Here is an 18,198-nt window from a genome sequence, read left to right as displayed (position 1 = left end):
TGAAAGTGTGATGACTGTAGCAGCCACTTCAGAGAGTTCCTTTCCTCCTCGAGCTAGCCCATGATCTCCTAATCGGACATCCCAGATGGGCGCCACCTGTTGTTTCACCTTCTCCCTCCCCCACCCCACCCCCAGTCTGTTTCCTGAATCTGACTGTGGTTAGCACACACCCTGAGTTTAATATGCGCTCTCTAAGCTGGCTTAGAATATAGTGCATTATCCTCTTTTCAGGAACATTTATTGGGTACCCGTATGGGTGTGGCATTTTAAACAAAGTGAAATAATGCAGGCCGGCAACTGATCACAGTTGCTGAATTAGTTTCCTTGGAAATAGGTCAGTGAGGAAGAAGATGTAAGAATTTAGGCCTAAAAGTTCATTAGAGGTCATTTAATCCAGCCCCTCCTTTTGCAGAGGGCAGAATGGAAGCAGGGCACCTTGAGTAGGTCTGGGGCACAACTCATCAGTGGCAGAGCCAGGCCTGGATATACGTTAACCTTGTCCCCAGTGTACTTTCTATAAGCAGTAATCAAGGCTGGCCGCTGTGCCTTTTAAAAAAAGGTAGAAGCTCTTAGTTTCATCCTCTAGTAATGGGAAGCCGCAAAAGACCTCAGGAAGCTTAAAAAAGAAAAAAAAGAAGGGTAGATAGAAAACTGAAAATAGAGAAGTGAGCACAGCTGGGAGTCCAGAGAGGAGGATATTTCCATAATCCAGGTAAGAGGTGGTTGGGACCAAGATTATAAAAATTAGAAGGGAAGGAAATAGTTAGGATGGTATTAGGTTATTACAATTTCTGTTTGAATAGTGACGTAGAATAGGCCCCAAATGTAAGGACTATTCAAATGATCGCTAAGCCCCTAACCGAGGCGTGGAGTTTGTTATAACAGACGTAGGCCTCTGTCTTAAAAGCTGTGTGCAGTTAAAAATAGATGACACTATACATGGAGGACTTCAGTAGTATAGGCAAACAATTGAATGATGGCGTTGTGACTTGAACATAGCTCTGGGAGCACTGTTACTAGAACTATAGGCATATAATGTGAAGTTTCAAATTCCTGCACTACAGTATATAAAGGCATCTGTTAGTAATGACCAAAGGCTGACCCCGGAGCATTTCCCTGAAGTAAAAAGAAAAAAGTTGAATTAGAGTGGGAGATGGGTAGCGAGGAGGGAAGGGGAGGGGTCGAAGTCGAGTTCTTGCTCTTCTGGCTGGGAAAATGCTTTACTATATACATAATCGACTTCGTACTACACCGGGGCTCGGCTAGCGAAGGCCCATCCCCTTCTGCTCCACTCCGTTTTGATCCTGCAGTCAGCTGCAGAGTTATAGATGAAGTGACAAGGATGGTATCCTGATTGCATCCAGCTGCCTGGAGTAAGTCAAGGGCAGAGAGGCCCCGCCTGAGGAACAGCTCTCACTGAAGGCTCCAAAGGCATCTGAAATTCGGGACACCTCTGATGCTTTCAGAGCAGCGCAGTTCAGCGTTCTGTGACCCAGTGTTACCAAATTAAGTGTCTCTGGAGAGGAGTCTGGTAAGTGGCTTCAGCTAACAGGAAGAGGACTGAAATCTCAACAGCCTTTGACCCTAAAACTGATCCAGTGTTATTATTATTGCTGCAGATGGGGGCTTGAAAAGAACTCCTTGGGAAAGTGACTTGACCTTCCTGTGCGCGGATTAGAGACCTGTGTTGACTCAAATACAGGGAGGGGGAATGCATCTTCCATCCAGCAGGGGTGCCAACTGAACGGATGCCCCCAGCCGCCCCCCCCTCCACCTTGCCCATCACTGGTGTTGAGTGCAGTTACTTGCGCTTGGAGCCCTTCAGAAATCTCTTTAATTCCATTGAGATGGATTGGTGGTTGTGGTCCTGGTGTGACTTGAACAGGCAGGTGCTTGGTGCCAAGCAAAGGAACCTGGCTGTGCGCTTGGTGGGGTGTGTTCAGGCCCACAGGCCAGACAGAAGTTACGGCCCACAGCCTATGTTGTTGCTCTGGGCTCTATAAGACTGTAATAGTATCATATTATTTTAATCTGCTGAAATACAAACCCCAGAGTAGAGAACACAGCAGCAGCATTAAACATCTGAGGAAATGTTTGACATGGATTCATTTGTCTACAGCTATTATGATGATGCCTGTGGCCGATTAACTCTGTTGGTTACAACATGGTGTTAACGAGGCCAAGGTTGTGGGTTGGAGAGGCCTGTTAGGTGAGCTGGTTCCGCACGAAGGAAACCACTTTTCACAGCTCCAGACCACGTTCAAGACCCTGGTCAGACAGCCCATGAAAGCATGTAGATGATCACAAGGCCTGGGCAAGAGAGTGTAATGACTCAGCAAATGTCCCTTTACCCGCTGCTGGAAAAGCAATTTAAAACATGTGCTTTAGTGATGGTGAGTTACTACTGTGATCTTCTCACACAAAGGCTATCACATTATTATGAATGGTAACTGGTGATCAGTACTGTTGCAGACTTCCTTTCTGAATTAAGAAGTATACTAGCTCTGGCTGTGAAGAAGAGAGGAAGGATCTTTGGTTCCCTTCTTTCACACTCAGCTTTCTGCCTGCCGAGATTTTGCCCCCCCCCCCCCGCCGTGCATTCAACAAGCGTGCACGGAATGCTCTCATGTGCCGGCCCTGTGCTTTGTGCTTGGGAGGCCGCAGTGAGTAAGACAGAGTCTCTGCCTCATGGAGCTTAAACTCTATGGGAGGAAAAGGGATAGTGAGTAGACAGCAAATAACCAGTGCAATTTCAAGAAATGGAAGTTTGGTGAAGAAAAGCATGGGGTGAGGGGGCGTGATGAAGAATGGCTGGTTGGGGGACGGCATTTACCTTGGATGGGAAGGTCTGGAAAGACCTCTCAGAGTAGGTGACATTTAAGCAGAGACCTGACTGATGAGCACGAACCAGCCTTTTGAAGAGCTGGGGGAACATTCCATCGAAGAAATAGCAGGTGCAGGGGGCTTGAGGTCTAGTCTACTCACAGTTAAAGAACAGGGAAGCCAGTGAATTGTGGGAGAATGTGGTACGAGAGAGATTGGAGAGTAGGAAGGCCGTTTAGAACATGCTAAGGAGTTGCGTTATTATTCTTAGTCAATAGGAAACCATTTTTTGTTTTTTAAAGATTTTTGTGGGGGGGGATGTTATGGATTGAACATATCTAAAACAGGTATGTCAAAATTCTAACCCTTAGTAACCTTATTTGGAAATAGGGTCTTTTCAGAGGTAATTAAGTTAAAATGAGATCATTAGGGTAGGCCCTAACTCAGTTTGACTGGAATCTTTATAAAAAGGCGAAATTTGGGCACAGAGACACACAGAGAGGGAAGAAGACTATGTGAAGACAGAGGTTTGGAGCAACGCATCTACAGGCCAAGGAATGCCAGAGATTGACAGCCAACCCCCAGGTGCTGGGAAGAGGCAAGGAAGGCTCCTTCCCCTGGGTGCGATGGCCCTGCCAGCATCTTGATTTTGGATTTCTAGATTTCTAGCCACTCAGTTTGTGTTACTTTTTACAGTAGCCCTAGCAAACTAAAAAAGGGGGAGTATTAGTATACTGGCTCTGCCTTTGAGAAAGCGATGAAGCATCCTTCCCTGGACTCAGTGACACTGGGGTGTTGGGTAAATATATAATGAAAAAATACATAATGAAAAAATATATAAATTAATAGGATGGAGCCCACTGACTGAATTACCCTGTATAGAATACCCCACTGTTCTTTTAAGAATGGTCCTTTTAGTGATGCTCTGTAAATGATGGTTTGGAGGGGCAAGAGTGGAAGCCAAGAAATAAGTTGGAAGTCTGTTACAGTAATCCAGTAACCTGCATTAATCTAGTAATGAGTAATGATGGTGGTTTGAGCTAGAGAGAGTGGTAGTAGAAATGGTAAGAGGGAGGCAGAAGTAGAGCCAGTAGGACTTGGTAATGGACTGGATGTGGGGAAAGAGGGAGAGGAAGGAATAAAGGCTGACTCTTAGCTTTTGGCCTGAGCAGTTGGATTAGATGACGTATTGAGATGGAAAAGGCTGAGAGAGAATGGCTTTTCTGAGGATATGGAATCAAGAGCTATGCTTTGGACATGTTAAGTTTGAGGTGCCTATTGTTTATCCAGTTGAAGATATTAAGTAAGTAGTTGGTAGTCTCAGAAATGTTCCGGGCCAGACATACATTTAGAGGTCATCAGCGTAGAGACAGTATTTAGTGATTGAAACTAGATGTTACTTAGAGGGGAGAGTTGAAAGAAGAGAATAGGGGCCAGGAGTAGGCCCTCTGGAACTCTGCTGTTTAGAGGCCTGGTCAAGGATGAGGATTCGTGGTGCTGAGAAGCGGCACCAGGACAGCTGGTAAATTGTCAATATTCACTAATGGTTAATGGTTTAAAGGTTAAACTAAGTTGTACGGAAATACATGGGGAGAGGTATTGGAAGTGCCCCACCCCTCATATACCAAATTCTGTTTAACAAAGCTGTATCTAAGAACCTTTCCAAATCTAAGAACCTTTCCAAATGCGGAAATCAAGTTTTTGTTTGTTACAGATTATAGAATCAGACAAATTCTGTATACTTGAGGCTTCCAAAAGGTCATTAAAATGTCTTTGTGCTCCAGATAGATTTTTTTTTTGTTTTTTAGAAACAGAGACTTTGTAAGTTTTCACAATGATCAAAATTTGTTACAAATCAGGGTTCCATTTAGTCTTCATTTGTGTGTTCATTAAGAGTGGAACCTGTTTCATTAATCACATGTTAAGAGATTACCTACCTTGGCCCAATTCAGGAAGCTGTTATTCTACATTACTCGAAATTTCCAAGCAAGCACGGGGAAGTTTTGGAGGAAATTAGAATCACATCTATCTTTGAATATTGGCAGAAGAACTAGCATCTGTTGGATCAGATATCTTCAGAAGCCTGTTCTGCTCTTAGTATGTGAAGATTTGAATGTGGGGACTCTGTCGATACTGTTTAAAGAACTGAGCACTGTGCTTGTTGTTGTCTGAACTGGGAGTTGACTGCTGATGTGTTTCTGTCCTCAGGTCTGGCGAGAATTTCCTGACCGGTTGGTGGGTTACCCAGGTCGCCTGCATCTCTGGGACCATGAGATGAGTAAGTGGAAGTATGAGTCTGAGTGGACCAATGAGGTGTCCATGGTGCTCACGGGGGCAGCTTTTTATCACAAGGTAAGTCGGGGGCAGACTTGGGGCAAGTGGGGCTGAGTTGACATACCAAGAGTATGATACTCGTTTTATTTGGCCCAACTTAATTTTCACGAGTTTTGGAAAAATGTTCTACTTTAGATGTTTTTTTCGAGTTTGCCTCTTTGATTTACTAATTCACACGTACAGACAGTTGTAAATATTCTCATTAGCCTGCTTTTTGCATGCATTATATTGTGAGCTTTTTTCTTATATCATTAACATTTCTTCATAAACAACTTCTTAACATAATTGCTAATATACCATTATATTAATATTCCATAAATCATGTATAACTGTTTCTCTGTCATTTAGGTTGTATCTAATTTTTGTATCTAATATATTATTTTGTATCTAATATATTTAGGTTATATCTGATTTTTTGGCTAGATAATGCTTTATATCAAATGCTTAAACAATGACCAGTATCCATTTTCATACCCGTTTGTACTTAGGATCATTATGATAGATTCCTAGAAGAAGAATTATGAACATTTGGGGGAGGTTTTGATATATATATATTTGTTGGTTGTTTTCAATATAGTTTGTGCCAATTTATATTCTTCCCAGCAAAATACAAAAGTATCTTACCATACCCTCCCTTGCATGAAAAACATTTTAAAAAAAATCAAATTTAGCTATTTTGATAAGTGAAAGTGGATCTTATTGATTTCACTTTGTTTGATAACTGTTGAGGTTGAAATTCCTTTTGTGTATATTTTAGCCTTTTGTATTTCTTCTCTTAGAATTGTCACTATGTTTTTGACTCTTTTTTTTATTAAAGGGAGAGATTGAAGGGTATGCATTGGACTTTAGAATATTCTGTTTGATGGTGGAGTGCTCCCTGGGAGTGTGTGGCTTAATTAAACAGTAATAACTTGTCAATTGTCAGCAGTGGCATAAGGAACTGATGTCAGGAAAAAGATCTGTGCAGCTCAGCACAGTTAATTTGACTTCGCTGTATTTATATTGATTGCGTGTTGTTATCTCAGCACTGCTGCCCTCATATTTTTCAGGGCTCTAGATCCAGAAATGAGTTTTTGTTCTTAGCAAAGAATAAATAAATAAATAAGGTTTATAATTCTTGGGGTTTGTGGTAGACTGATAAATACCTTTTTTTAGCCCACAAATTTCTGTACTATTTCATACATATAGGTTATGTAGTTTCAGAATTGCCTCATTTTGTTTCACTTTAAAAAGGACATGTCTGCAATGTCAATCCACCATTAATATATCTGTTTCTATCTGCAGTCTATAGAAAGAATATGGAAAACAGGGTTGAACATTGTGACTTGGGGGAAGGATTTAGTGAAGATCAGTATGTAGTGTGTTTCTGAACAATATTTATTAAACATATGATATATTAATCAGTCCAGAGGGCCTACATCTTACAAGGGCTTCACACCATACGGTACACACCTCTGTTTACTATAAGTGATTTTTTAAAGAATGACAGTGTTAAAGACACTTGGTCACCTGACCAAAAACCATTCTAATACTTCCTTTGCCCTTTCTGTTGATCCAGGCTTGTGACTAATCTTACGAGAGAAAGCTTGTCCCCCTGCCATGGCTCAGTTGCCCTTTGTGTATCAACCACAGGGAACTGCTATTTGAATGTGTCTCCTTTTCTGTCTCACCTGGCAGTATTTTAATTACCTGTATACCTACAAGATGCCTGGGGACATCAAGAACTGGGTGGATACTCATATGAACTGTGAAGATATTGCCATGAATTTCCTGGTGGCTAACGTCACGGGGAAAGCTGTTATCAAGGTAGGAGGCATCCTTGGCCGGCTCTGCCCCTAAATTACTTTGCGATCTGGGGCATGCTTCTGGTTCTCTGAGTCTCAGAAGTTTTCATAACTATAAATGAAGGCTTGGAATAGATAAACTTTAAGCTCCCTTTTAGCTTTAAGATTCTATGATTGATGCTGTCATATTGTGAAATTGAAGCTAGGCTTTGATGATTTAAACATATGTTTTATACGTTTTTTTTTTCTTTTTGTTTTCACATCTTTATTGAAGTATAATTGCTTTACAATGTTGTGTTAGTTTCTGCTGTACAACAAAGTGAATCAGCTATATGTATACATGTATCCCCATATCTCCTCCCTCTTGAGCCTCCCTCCCACCCTCCCTATCCCACCCCTCTAGGTGGTCACAAAGCATCGAGCTGATCTCCCTGTGCTATGCGGGTGCTTCCCACTAGCTATCTGTTTTACATTTGGTACTGTATATATGTCAGTGCTACTCTCTCACTTCATCCCAGCTTCGCCTTCCCCTCTGGTGTCCTCAAGTCCGTTCTGTACGTCTGTGTCTTTATTCCTGCCCTGCTACTAGGTTCATCCGTATCATTTCTTTTAGATTCCATATATATGCATTAGCATCCGGTATTTTTTTTTCTCTTTCTGACTTACTTCACTAGGTATGACAGACTGTAGGTCCATCCACCTCACTACAAATAACTCAATTTCATTCCTTTCTATGGCTGAGTAATATTCCATTGTATATATGTGCCACATCATCTTTATCCATTCATCTGTCAATGAACATTTAGGTTGCTTCCATGTCCTGGCTATTGAAAATAGGGCTGCAATGAACATTGTGGTACCTGTACCTTTTTGAATTATGGTTTTCTCAGGGTATATGCCCAGAAGTGGGATTGCTATGTCATATGGTAGTTCTGTTTTCAGTTTTTTAAGGAGCCTTCATGCTGTTCTCCATAGTGGCTGTATCAATTTACATTCCCACCAACACTGCAGGAGGGTCCCCTTTTCTCCACACCCTCTCCAGCATTTACTGTTTCTAGATCTTTTGATGATGGCCGTTCTGACTGGCATGAGGTGATACCTCATTGTGGTTTTGATTTGCATTTCACTGATGATTAGTGATGTTGAGCATCTTTTCATGTGTTTGTTGGCTGTCTGTATGTCTTCTTTGGAGGAATATCTATTTGGTCTTCTGCCCATTTTTGGATTGGGTTGTTTGTTTTTTTGATACTGAGCTGCATGAACTGCTTGTATATTTTGGAGATTTGTCTGTTGCTTTGTCCGTTGCTTTGTTTGCAAATATTTTCTTCCATTCTGAGGGATGTCTTTTCATCTTGTTTATGGTTTCCTTTGCTTTGCAAAAGCTTTTAAGTTTCATTATGTCCTATTTGTTTATTTTTGTTTTTATTTCCATTTCTCTAGGAGGTGGGTCAAAAAGGATCTTGCTGTGATTTATGTCATAGAGTGTTCTGCCTATGTTCATCCATTTTGAGGTTTTTTTTGTTTTTTTTTTTTTTGGTTGTGATGGGTCCTCGCCTCTGTGCGAGGGCTTTCTCTAGTTGTGGCAAGCGGGGGCCACTCTTCATCGCAGTGCGCAGGCCTCCCACTATCGCGGCCTCTCCTGTTGCGGAACACAGGCTCCAGACGCGCAGGCCAGCAGTTGTGGCTCACGGGCCTAGTTGCTCCGCGGCATGTGGGATCTTCCCAGACCAGGGCTCGAACCCGTGTCCCCTGCACTAGCAGGCAGACTCTCAACCACTGTGCCACCAGGGAAGGCCCATTTTGAGTTTATTTTTGTGTATGGTGTTAGGGAGTGTTCTGATTTCATTCTTTTACATGTAGCTGTCCAGTTTTCCCAGCACCACTTATTGAAGAGGATGTCTTTTCTCCATTGTACATTCTTGCCCCCTTTGTCAAAGATAATGTGACCATATGTGCGTGGGTTTGTCTCTGGGCTTTCTATCCTGTTCCACTGATCTATATTTCTGTTTTTGTGCCAGTACCATACTGTCTTGATTACTGTAGCTTTGTAGTATAGTCTGAATATACAATTTTGTTTTTTTTTTTTTAGTTATAGTTTTTAACCTCCAGTATCAGAGATAAAGGCTGTGGTGGTCAATCTACAAATCGTGTTTTTTAAAAAATATAATTTTATTCTCAAATGTGACTTGGAATCTAGTTCTTTTCGGTAAAGAATGCAGTTTACATCTTTCTTAAGGTAGCTGATTTTTTTTAATAGACGCTGAGAAGATAGCACACTTTGTACAATTATAGCTGTAGTTGTCCTAAACATTATTTTAAGATAGTGATTACCAGTTTGTAACAGTACCTTTCCTGTAACATATTAAAAGCTGAGATCACATGGGGATCTTTGTATGTGTAATAGATGTCTGTTCCTGAAATGTAGATCTTGCTCAAATCAGATCCCTAGGAATGCAGGGAGAGTACACTTCTGTGTAACAGTGGAATCGTCTTGACCTTTCTTTCCTTCTGGATTAGAATTCCATATGTGAAAATGGGCAGTGCTTCCAGGCCAGATTCCTGTACTGGAAGCTTATGTTGGACGCATGGTATGGCATCCCCAAATGATTCCTCATGCTGTTAATTGATGAGACAAGCTAGATTAAACCAAAGTGACTAAGGAAAGAGGAAGAGTCACTGTGTGTTCAGACTTGACCCAATCTTACCCTACCCCCCAGCTCTCTAAATTACTCAGTGAACAGCTCACTGCAGGGAAAATGAAAGAATATAAATTGCAAAACTAGTTTTAAAGGAACTCCCCTTATTTCCAAATTTGCTTTTTTGTTTGTTTGTTTTTTGCGGTACGTGGGCCTCTCACTGCTGTGGCCTCTCCCGTTGTGGAGCACAGCCTCCAGACACGCAGGCCCAGCGGCCATGGCTCTCGGGCCCAGCCGCTCCACGGCATGTGGGATCCTCCCGGACCGGGGCACGAACCCGTGTCCCCTGCATCGGCAGGCAGACTCCCAACCACTGCGCCACCAGGGAAGCCCCAAATTTGCTTTTTGACATGCTTCAAGATGTTCTTAGCTGTGCCTGCATACTCTGGACGGTAATTCCTCGGGTCTGTATGCTTCTTAGCCTGGTCTTAGTTATCTAGCTTTCTTCCCCTCCCATCCCTCTACTGGTTACTTATCTTCACCAGGTTAGGATGGCAGCCTCCCCTGAGTTTGCTAAAAAAAAATTAGAAGTTTAACGTATGGGAGGGTGGTGGGGAGAGTCAGGGAAAAGGATTCAGAGGGATTTTTTTCCCTGACTCAACGGGATTGCAAAATAACCTGGCATGTTCAAGAGCATGGTGCTGCTCATAGCATTTGCCATTAGCTGCAAGAAGGAGAACGAGCGCCTATTGGAACTAAGGTTACGGTGAAAGTTATGGGAAGCTGTATTTCATCGCCCTTATGGCTGCAAGAACAAATGGTGTTTATACAAGGACCTTGGCAGTGAGAAAACAGTCATTAAACAGGAATTAAGGAGCTTGTCATCACCACTTCTTTCCAGTTACAGAAGGCAAAAGCCCTCCAAGCCTTTTTTATTGGGCCCTTGTGAGTTCTGCTGTTGGCCGAGCCAGACAGAACTGAATGGAGGAATAGTGAGGCATGTGTGTGTGCATGTGTGCCTGTAGTGGGAGTGGGCATCTCAGCGTTTGGAACGGAAGTGTGCGGAGAGTGGTGTCACGAGCGTGATTTTATTGTCCTTGGCACTGACAGCCAAGTATATTTTTGTGCTATTCTGGCAGGTAACACCACGAAAGAAATTCAAGTGTCCTGAGTGCACGGCCATCGATGGGCTTTCGCTAGACCAGACACACATGGTGGAGAGGTGAGTGAGCCTCTAACCAAAAGTCTGCCCTGGTCTCTGATCCCCATTTCCTGCCTTGGGCCTGTTTATGGGACTTTGTTGCAGATATAAGGACAGCAGCTGGTAGCCATAGTCGCCTCCTTTGGCACGTGGGAATTGGGTTAGTTCAAGCCCAGGTCACCCAAAGAATTAATTTGGAATGCTACTCACTCAATTTGTAATGGTTGGAAGGGTCTTAAAAATATAGCCGGCCTTAAGCTCCGGAAGCCAGATTCTCCGTGTGGACTAGGCAGTTAACTATCCACAGTCATTCGAGTGGAAGCGAGTTAATTCCAAAGAAATACTGGATTGTTTTCCAGGGTGATAGCTCCATGTTACAGTGAAAGTTTGATTGGAAAGAATTAAACTAAACCCACTAGAGACAAATTACCTTTGCTGACACAACTGAAACACCTACCTACCAAGAACAGAATTGAAAGCACAGCTCTTTACATTACAGAGAGAGAAGCAGGGCAGCTCTGAGATACTCCCTTTATATTGATTCAGTCCGTCAGTAAGCACACCTTTGTGGATGTGATACAGGGCCTTGCAGGTGAGTATAAAAGGAGTGGGAGAGGTCTGTCTTCCCTTAAGACCTTTATAATCTTAGAGTAGACCTAATAGTTCTCACTTGTATCCCAAAGGTCCCCAAGCTTCCAGTCTCCTGAATCAAACCGAATTCTTCCAACAGGCAACCCTTACACGAGACAGCAAGCTCTGACAGCCAGTAACACTGTTGTCAAGGGACCAGCATGCATTCAGAGAATGTCATGAGAAAGACATTAGAACGAGATATCGAGTTCAAGTTTCCACAGGTCCCATACGCATCTGCTTGCGGCATTCATTTCTGAAATCTATCAGCCACATCAAAGTCCTTCGAGCCTGGAGGATGGTTTTGTACAGCGAGTTGTTTCGCTTGGCCTGGAGTCTTCTATAATGTTTTACTCCTTCTTACTCTTACTTCTTACTCTTACTCTCTAAATAATCTCTTTATCTCTTTCATATATAAATGTCTTACCCAAATGACATGACTTTTACCAACCATCAATATGAAATAACATATTATTGTGATTTTGGAAATATCTGTCACTGGTACCAAGTATTACCCAGTCAAGGACAGTGACATCAACTGTCATAGCTCATTTGGAAGAGACCCCAGTTATAGTTCTATTAGAGCACATGAACTTGGTACTTAAACCTACCCCCATTCTGTGTTGGGAAGAATTTCATAGCATTAAGCAATTAGTTATTGATTGGACTGAGTTAAAATGGTGGGGTTATAGGGTCCAAGAAAGGAATTGTATGGAGAAAAGTTGACCTAATAATGGCCCTTAAAGTTCATGCTAAAGCTAAACAGCTCCTCTGTAACACCACTGAGATCATAACAAATGCAGTGGGAAAGATTTAAGTTAGATATAATTATTATTAAACACTGGAGAAAGTAACTATGGGAAATGTGGAAGCTTCCTCGTGGGAAGAGGCTTTTGAAAATAGAATAGGCAACTGCCCAGATGTTGGTAGGCTCGATTTTATCAGAGTTTATAATTAACAATTATAACAGGTACACACACGTGTGTGTATATATATTTAATACGTGTGTGTGTGTGTGTAAAACTTAATCCAGAGCTATATGTGGTAAGAGTCATAAGGAAGGCTCAAAATGTCATACCTGATCGCAGGAAAGAGAAGTGACTTCTTGCTAGGTCAGTTATTAGGAATAATTTTGTAAGAGGTGGCACTTGAAGTGAGCCTTCAAAGGTCACTAGGATTCCAACCGATGCAACTCTGGGCAAGAAGAGGAGATCCTCGGCAGGGAAACTGGATGGTCCAAGGTACATTTGGCAAGCAGTCAAGATATCCAGTTTGGCCAGAACGTAGCCTTGTGGCCCACTAGTGCCGAACTGCAGAGAGCCCTGGATGCCCAATTAAGGAGCTGAGCTTTTTTCTCCAGGCTCTGGTAAGCCATAGAAGGTTTTTGAATAGGAAGTAGCTTGATCAAAGTGTTGTTTTGAGGCTGATTTGGAAGTGGTGCATAGAACGGAATGAAGGTGAAGAGACAGAAGAAAGAAGAACAGTTAGAAGGCTCGGACTAAGTTGAGTGTGGAGAAGAAGGGATGAATTAAATTGCAAGGGATTTTTTTCCCCCCAAAGGAGAAGAGCTGGCTCTTGATTTCCAACTGAATAGGTATGGGGAGGTTATGGAGAAGCAGTTGATCAAGACAGTCAGGAAGAATGGTAGTACCTTTAACAGTGTAGATAATATAATTAGGAGGGATGCCAGTTACGGGAGGGAAGGGGATGAATGTTGGACCTCACAGTATAACTAATGAGGCCAGGAGATTTAATCATGTGTGAAGTTGGAGAGCAATCAGGCGGGTGAGTTTTGGGTCTTGCCCTCTGTCTATGCAGGTGTAGATACAGGGCAAGCAGTTGGAAATATGGAACTAGAACTTTAGAAAAAAGATTAAAACAAAGGTGGAGATCTGGAAGACATCTGTCCAGAGATGGCAGCTGACTGAAGAAAAGCCAAGGGCAGAATCTTGAGAAATTCGGACACTTAGGAGACAGAAAGAGTAACTGAAAAGAGAGAAGCAGCCACTGGCGAGGCCAGGAGAGAGCCAGCGTCTCCAGTGCTCGGCAGCAGGGAGGAGCAAGGAACATGCAGACTGGGAAGTGGTCTTGGAATTAAAACGGTCATTGGTGACTTTGGGAAAAATGATGTCGTAGGTTGATGGGGCTAAAGAGTGTGAGCTAGTAGTGAGGAAGTAGAGTCAGTGAATGTAGGCTCCCCTTTTGAGAAATGTGATAGGGAACAGAAGGAAATCGATCTTGAAATTAATTAGAAACTGAGAGCAAAACTATTCGGATGAATGACTGAATTACTAAATAAGGCACTTAGATGGGGAGGGAGGAAGATGTGATTTCAGCCCTGTTGGGTAGACCAAGAGATGGAGTTACAACTGCAGAACTGTTCATTTGTTTTCTTTTTTTAAATAGTTGCCTTTGCAGAACCCACATTTTTGCACAAAACAGTGAAAGGAGTTAACCACTCTGCGTGTTATGACCTTGTGTTGAGATTTGTGGTTCAGTAAGCTTGTTTATCCTTATATTTGGGGTCTGGGGTCAGAAACCTCAGTCGTGGAGGAGAATGGCTTTTACTACCCAGCATCCATTTCCAGGACCTGCCGTTAGTTCTTTAAGAAGCAGAAGAACTTGTGACTGTTCATCTTGGCCAATAGCTTTACCCAGGTCAACACGGTACAGCAGACAGACGGTGTTGGTTTAAGAGACAAACATTGTGTTTTGATTCAGGCCAGGCTTTGTTCAGATTATGATTAGCCACTTATTAGCTGTCCAACTTGAGGAAATTGACTTACCTTATCCTGAATTTCCAACCTTTTCATTTCTTAAAATTGATACATTAACTATCTATCATGTTGCATTCAGGGGTTCAACAGATATTTACTGAGCATCTTTGTACCAAACAGTGTGTTATATGCTGGAGATGAAAGGAGTAATAATACATGAAAGCCTGTAGCACGGGGCCTGGCGAGGTTAGGTCGCTTTCCAGTTTCCCCAACGCTGATCCTGAAGGCTCCTGGTTACTTTAGGTAATTGTATGTGTTTGAAAGGAAAACTGAAAACTGTTAGGCCTTTCTCCCCCAGACACTTCCAGCGCTTTGGAGATAGACGTTGGCAGTTCTTAGCCTGTCTATACTTGATTAGAAAACCAACCCAGGGGAACGGTTACTGACATGGTAGCTGGACCCCTGACAGAACAACTCAGGTGGGCCACCAGCGATCAGCCAAACTCTTAATCTACCCTAACCTGTTGCCCAGCCCAGATCCCCTGCGTGAAAATAAAGTAGGAAACACAGTCAGCACCGGTCAGGAGAGCTAAGGACCTTTACCATTCAGCATGAGCGACCACTTCTCCAGGGCAGGCTGTGTGGAGAGAAAGAAGGACTCGCTAACCTGGGTTAGCCAGGGCAGCTGTCAACAAGTCGAGCTGGCCTGAGCCCCAGTGGCCTCTTGCCTGGGACCCGGCCCTGTTGGCAGGTCTAGTTACAGAGGAGACATTGTCCTCAGTGCTCTCCAGGGGGCCCTAGAGCCCCTGTCCGCTGCCAAGAGCCATGATCCTTCTTTAAGACGTGCTCGCTGGTGCCTCTGCTGGGCACGGCTGGGCTTTGCTGGCCAGCGTCTACAAGCAGAATAACTGGAAACTAGACGAATCGGTACATGTTTATAGGCAGAACAACTGTCAAAAGTAAGACCTCGGGGAAATTTGACTTAGTCTGCCACTGCCTTGACCTCATGATTTGAGGAGAGAAAGGCTGTTGTCCAGTGCTTGCTTCATACCATTTTGTTAAAACCCCTCGGTCTTTTTCCCCAGTCTCCTGTTAATTTGGTACCTGGGACTACGACCTCCCGAGTCTCAAAAGACTACCAACAGGAGGGAAACTCAGTGACCTGTGGGTTATTGTAGAGTCTGATAGAAAGAGCAAGGGCTCTATTGCCAGCGCAAGACTGGGTTTGAAACCCAGCTCCACCACTTTCCAGCTCGGGGTCCTTGGGCAGTCCCTTAGCCTCTCTTAGCCTGAATTTCTCAAACCATAACAGGAAGCTACTATACACAAATCCTTGGGCATACGGACGGGGATATTAAAGGAATCATTGGCATCATGTATGTAATGATGTGATGGTGTAAGTTAGCTGGCACGTCATAGGTGCTCAACGGTTGTTAATTTCCAGCTCCTCCCTTTAGACCCTAGAATTATGTTAATAAATAAATGTGTATCATCTCATAATGAAGACTTTAGCCTCTGCAGCCAGAACACCTGGGTTTGGTTCTGCCTCTTACTAGTTACTTGGCCTGTGGTCCTGTCTCTTAGCCTCTCTGTCTTCCCAGTGTACAGTGGGAAGGATAGCAGACCTGCCTCACAGGGTTGTTGTGAGGGTGAAGTGAGTTACTGATACATGTCAAGCACTTGTAACACAGCCTGGAGCATAGAATAAATGTTAATTGCCGTTGATTTGTGGTCACGGACACAGTGATCTTATTAGCTGGAAGAGCTCAAAATGAAATAGTAACACGTTTTGACCAAGAGAAGAAGCAAGAGAAAAGAATTGATAGTACCTGGCTTCTTTACTTATTGGTTTCTTGCTAAAGCTCAAAGGACTCAAGTAAAAGCTATTGACTAAAATAAGTTGAAACAAGGCTTACGGTATCTCTGAGGACAGAAGAGCCTTCTGGTCTGTGTCTTGAAATTCAGCCCCTACCTGGTAACCCATTCTCAGGTGCCATGGGCCTGACTGAGGAGAGAGAATACTGACCTCTCTGAAATCCATCCTTGAGGGCCCCTTAGCTTCAAAAGTGGTTTTTACGGGCTTGTTGTCCCCCTCGGGTCTGATGCTGAAGTGTCACACTCCGCTGGCCTGATTGACCAGAACCATTTTCTGCCAGCGTGTCTGACCTGCTCCCCTCTGAGGAGCCGCTCACGAGGCTGGGGGCGGTGTCGGGGGCGGGGGGGCGGGAGGGGTGTGCTGAACTGCCTCCTCCCCCAGCAGCGCTAAGTTGCTTGTTGCTTTGTTGCTGCCGGTTCTAACACCGGAGGGGCTAAAATTGTGAAAGCTGTCCTGTGTGAACTTCAGCTTTCATGGAAGAGCTTATGGAAGTTGACCCATAATTCCCAGAGATTGCCACTCACAGGCCCACAGTAGATGTGGGTTGACTGACGGAAGTGTTTGTCCTTTGCAGTTGAGGTTCAGTGCCCCATTGCCTCCTTCCGCCTTCCATCGCTCCATGTGTACGGTCTTCCCTTCTCCCTTTTAAACTTGAGTGGGCTGAAGCTCAGATCCGAGTGCCTTTTGCCTTTCCCCCCTTCGTCTTCTCTTCAGCTGGCAGGGATGGGGTTAAGGATTGTTGGCAGCTAATCCACCTTGGTTTGAGGCCCGCTTCTACGGAGCTGGAAGAATGACTGGAATTTGAGGGGGAGGGGAAAAGATATTCTGACCTCTGCAGGCCCCTGGCCTCCAAACAGCATCCCTAGTTCTCCCGCCGAACTAGTAGTTGAAGTGCCCCCAGATCACGTCCTTTATCTACACCCTCCCAACCATGTTAAGAACCTGGGAGCGTGCTGGGGGTCCTTGCATTTCTCTGGTAGATGTTGAAGACTATGTATTGATATTTTGCTCTCATCTCTCAGCCTCTCGAACGGTTTCTCTTTTCCCCACCCCCTGTCCCTCTCATCTGCTCCACTGCCCTCCCCAAACCCCACAGGTCTGAGTGCATCAACAAGTTTGCTTCTGTCTTTGGGACAATGCCTCTTAAGGTGGTGGAGCACCGAGCCGACCCCGTCCTGTACAAGGACGACTTTCCTGAGAAACTGAAGAGCTTCCCCAACATCGGCAGCTTATGAAATGCGCTGCTGGTGGAGGTCTGAACACTAATCCCGGGCGGAGGAAGAGAACACGTCCCCCCACCACTCTGATGCCCAGATTCCAGAGTGGGAGATTGGCACATCCCTGCCCAGCCTGCTTACCCGAGAGCAAGAGCCCAGGGAGGACATCTGAGTACCTCGTGCAACCTCTGATGCTCTCGATGGGTTCTCTCTGAAAACTCCAGATGGAAGCCTTGGGCAGGCTCCAGGGGTAAGGCCAGCTCAGGCGTCCTTTGTTTGTAGCTCAATACAAGGTCTAAGAGGACACTTCACTGGCTGTAAGACAGCTGAGAAACCTCCAGCCCATTTCAGATTTGGGGAATCAGGTAAGAGCTACCTGTTTCTCACTTTTCGTTACTTCAGATCAGTGAGTTCTTCAGAGGAGAAGCCATGCCCAGAATTTGGTGCAAAATGCAAACATCTTAGTGGCATTTGATGCCTTGGGACAATGGGGCACTGGCCTCGTCCAGAGAAGAGCACCGGCTGCCGAGATGGGACCTATAAGTTCCATGAACTGTCTCTCTTTGGTTTGGCTTTTTGATATGATTAAAATTATTTTTTATTCCATTTCCTACTATGTCTTAAATATTGGTTATGGAACTCTGTTTCTTTTTGTGTGTATTTAACTCTATCTTCTGGCCTCAACTCCAGTCTCCTCCTCATGTCTGGGAAGATACGTAGCCAGGAGGAGTGTCCAGTGCCAGGTACATCCAGCAGAGGAAGAGCCCCAGACTACAGACACTCTTAGAGGAGATGTGTCCCCAAACCTCCAAAGGAATCTGTATGCTTCCTGGTTAGATCTAGATATTCTCCAGGAAAAACAGAAGGCCTCTCATAGCCATCCACCGAGTCGCTCTGCCGGTACCATGTTGTAAAAGTTGAGGCGGTTGTGACCCTCACCCCAAGGGGATGCCAAAATTTCCCTCATTCTCTTGGTATAA

General features: G+C 44.0%; 1 protein-coding gene across 5 annotated transcripts in view; it reads left to right on the top strand.

Moving 5' to 3' along the window:
• EXT2 (exostosin glycosyltransferase 2) overlaps positions 1-17,902 on the top strand; it is a 137,983-nt gene extending 120,081 nt beyond the window's left edge. For 4 of the 5 annotated variants that reach the window (XM_060159356.1, XM_060159354.1, XM_060159353.1 and 1 more), the window contains 4 exons: positions 5,032-5,175; positions 6,835-6,963; positions 10,717-10,799; positions 17,098-17,902. In XM_060159356.1, the coding sequence (XP_060015339.1) occupies positions 5,032-5,175; positions 6,835-6,963; positions 10,717-10,799; positions 17,098-17,236 (495 nt within the window). In that variant the 3' untranslated portion in view covers positions 17,237-17,902. The remainder of the gene's footprint in view (positions 1-5,031; positions 5,176-6,834; positions 6,964-10,716; positions 10,800-17,097) is intronic. The other variant, XM_060159357.1, reaches the window with a different exon arrangement.
• The last annotated feature ends 296 nt before the right edge of the window (positions 17,903-18,198 follow it).

Source organism: Lagenorhynchus albirostris, chromosome 9 (assembly GCF_949774975.1).
Source record: "Lagenorhynchus albirostris chromosome 9, mLagAlb1.1, whole genome shotgun sequence".
Lineage (NCBI taxonomy): Eukaryota > Metazoa > Chordata > Mammalia > Artiodactyla > Delphinidae > Lagenorhynchus > Lagenorhynchus albirostris.
The sequence above is the reverse complement of the archived record's forward strand: the minus strand, read 5'-3'. Positions and strand labels throughout refer to the sequence as shown.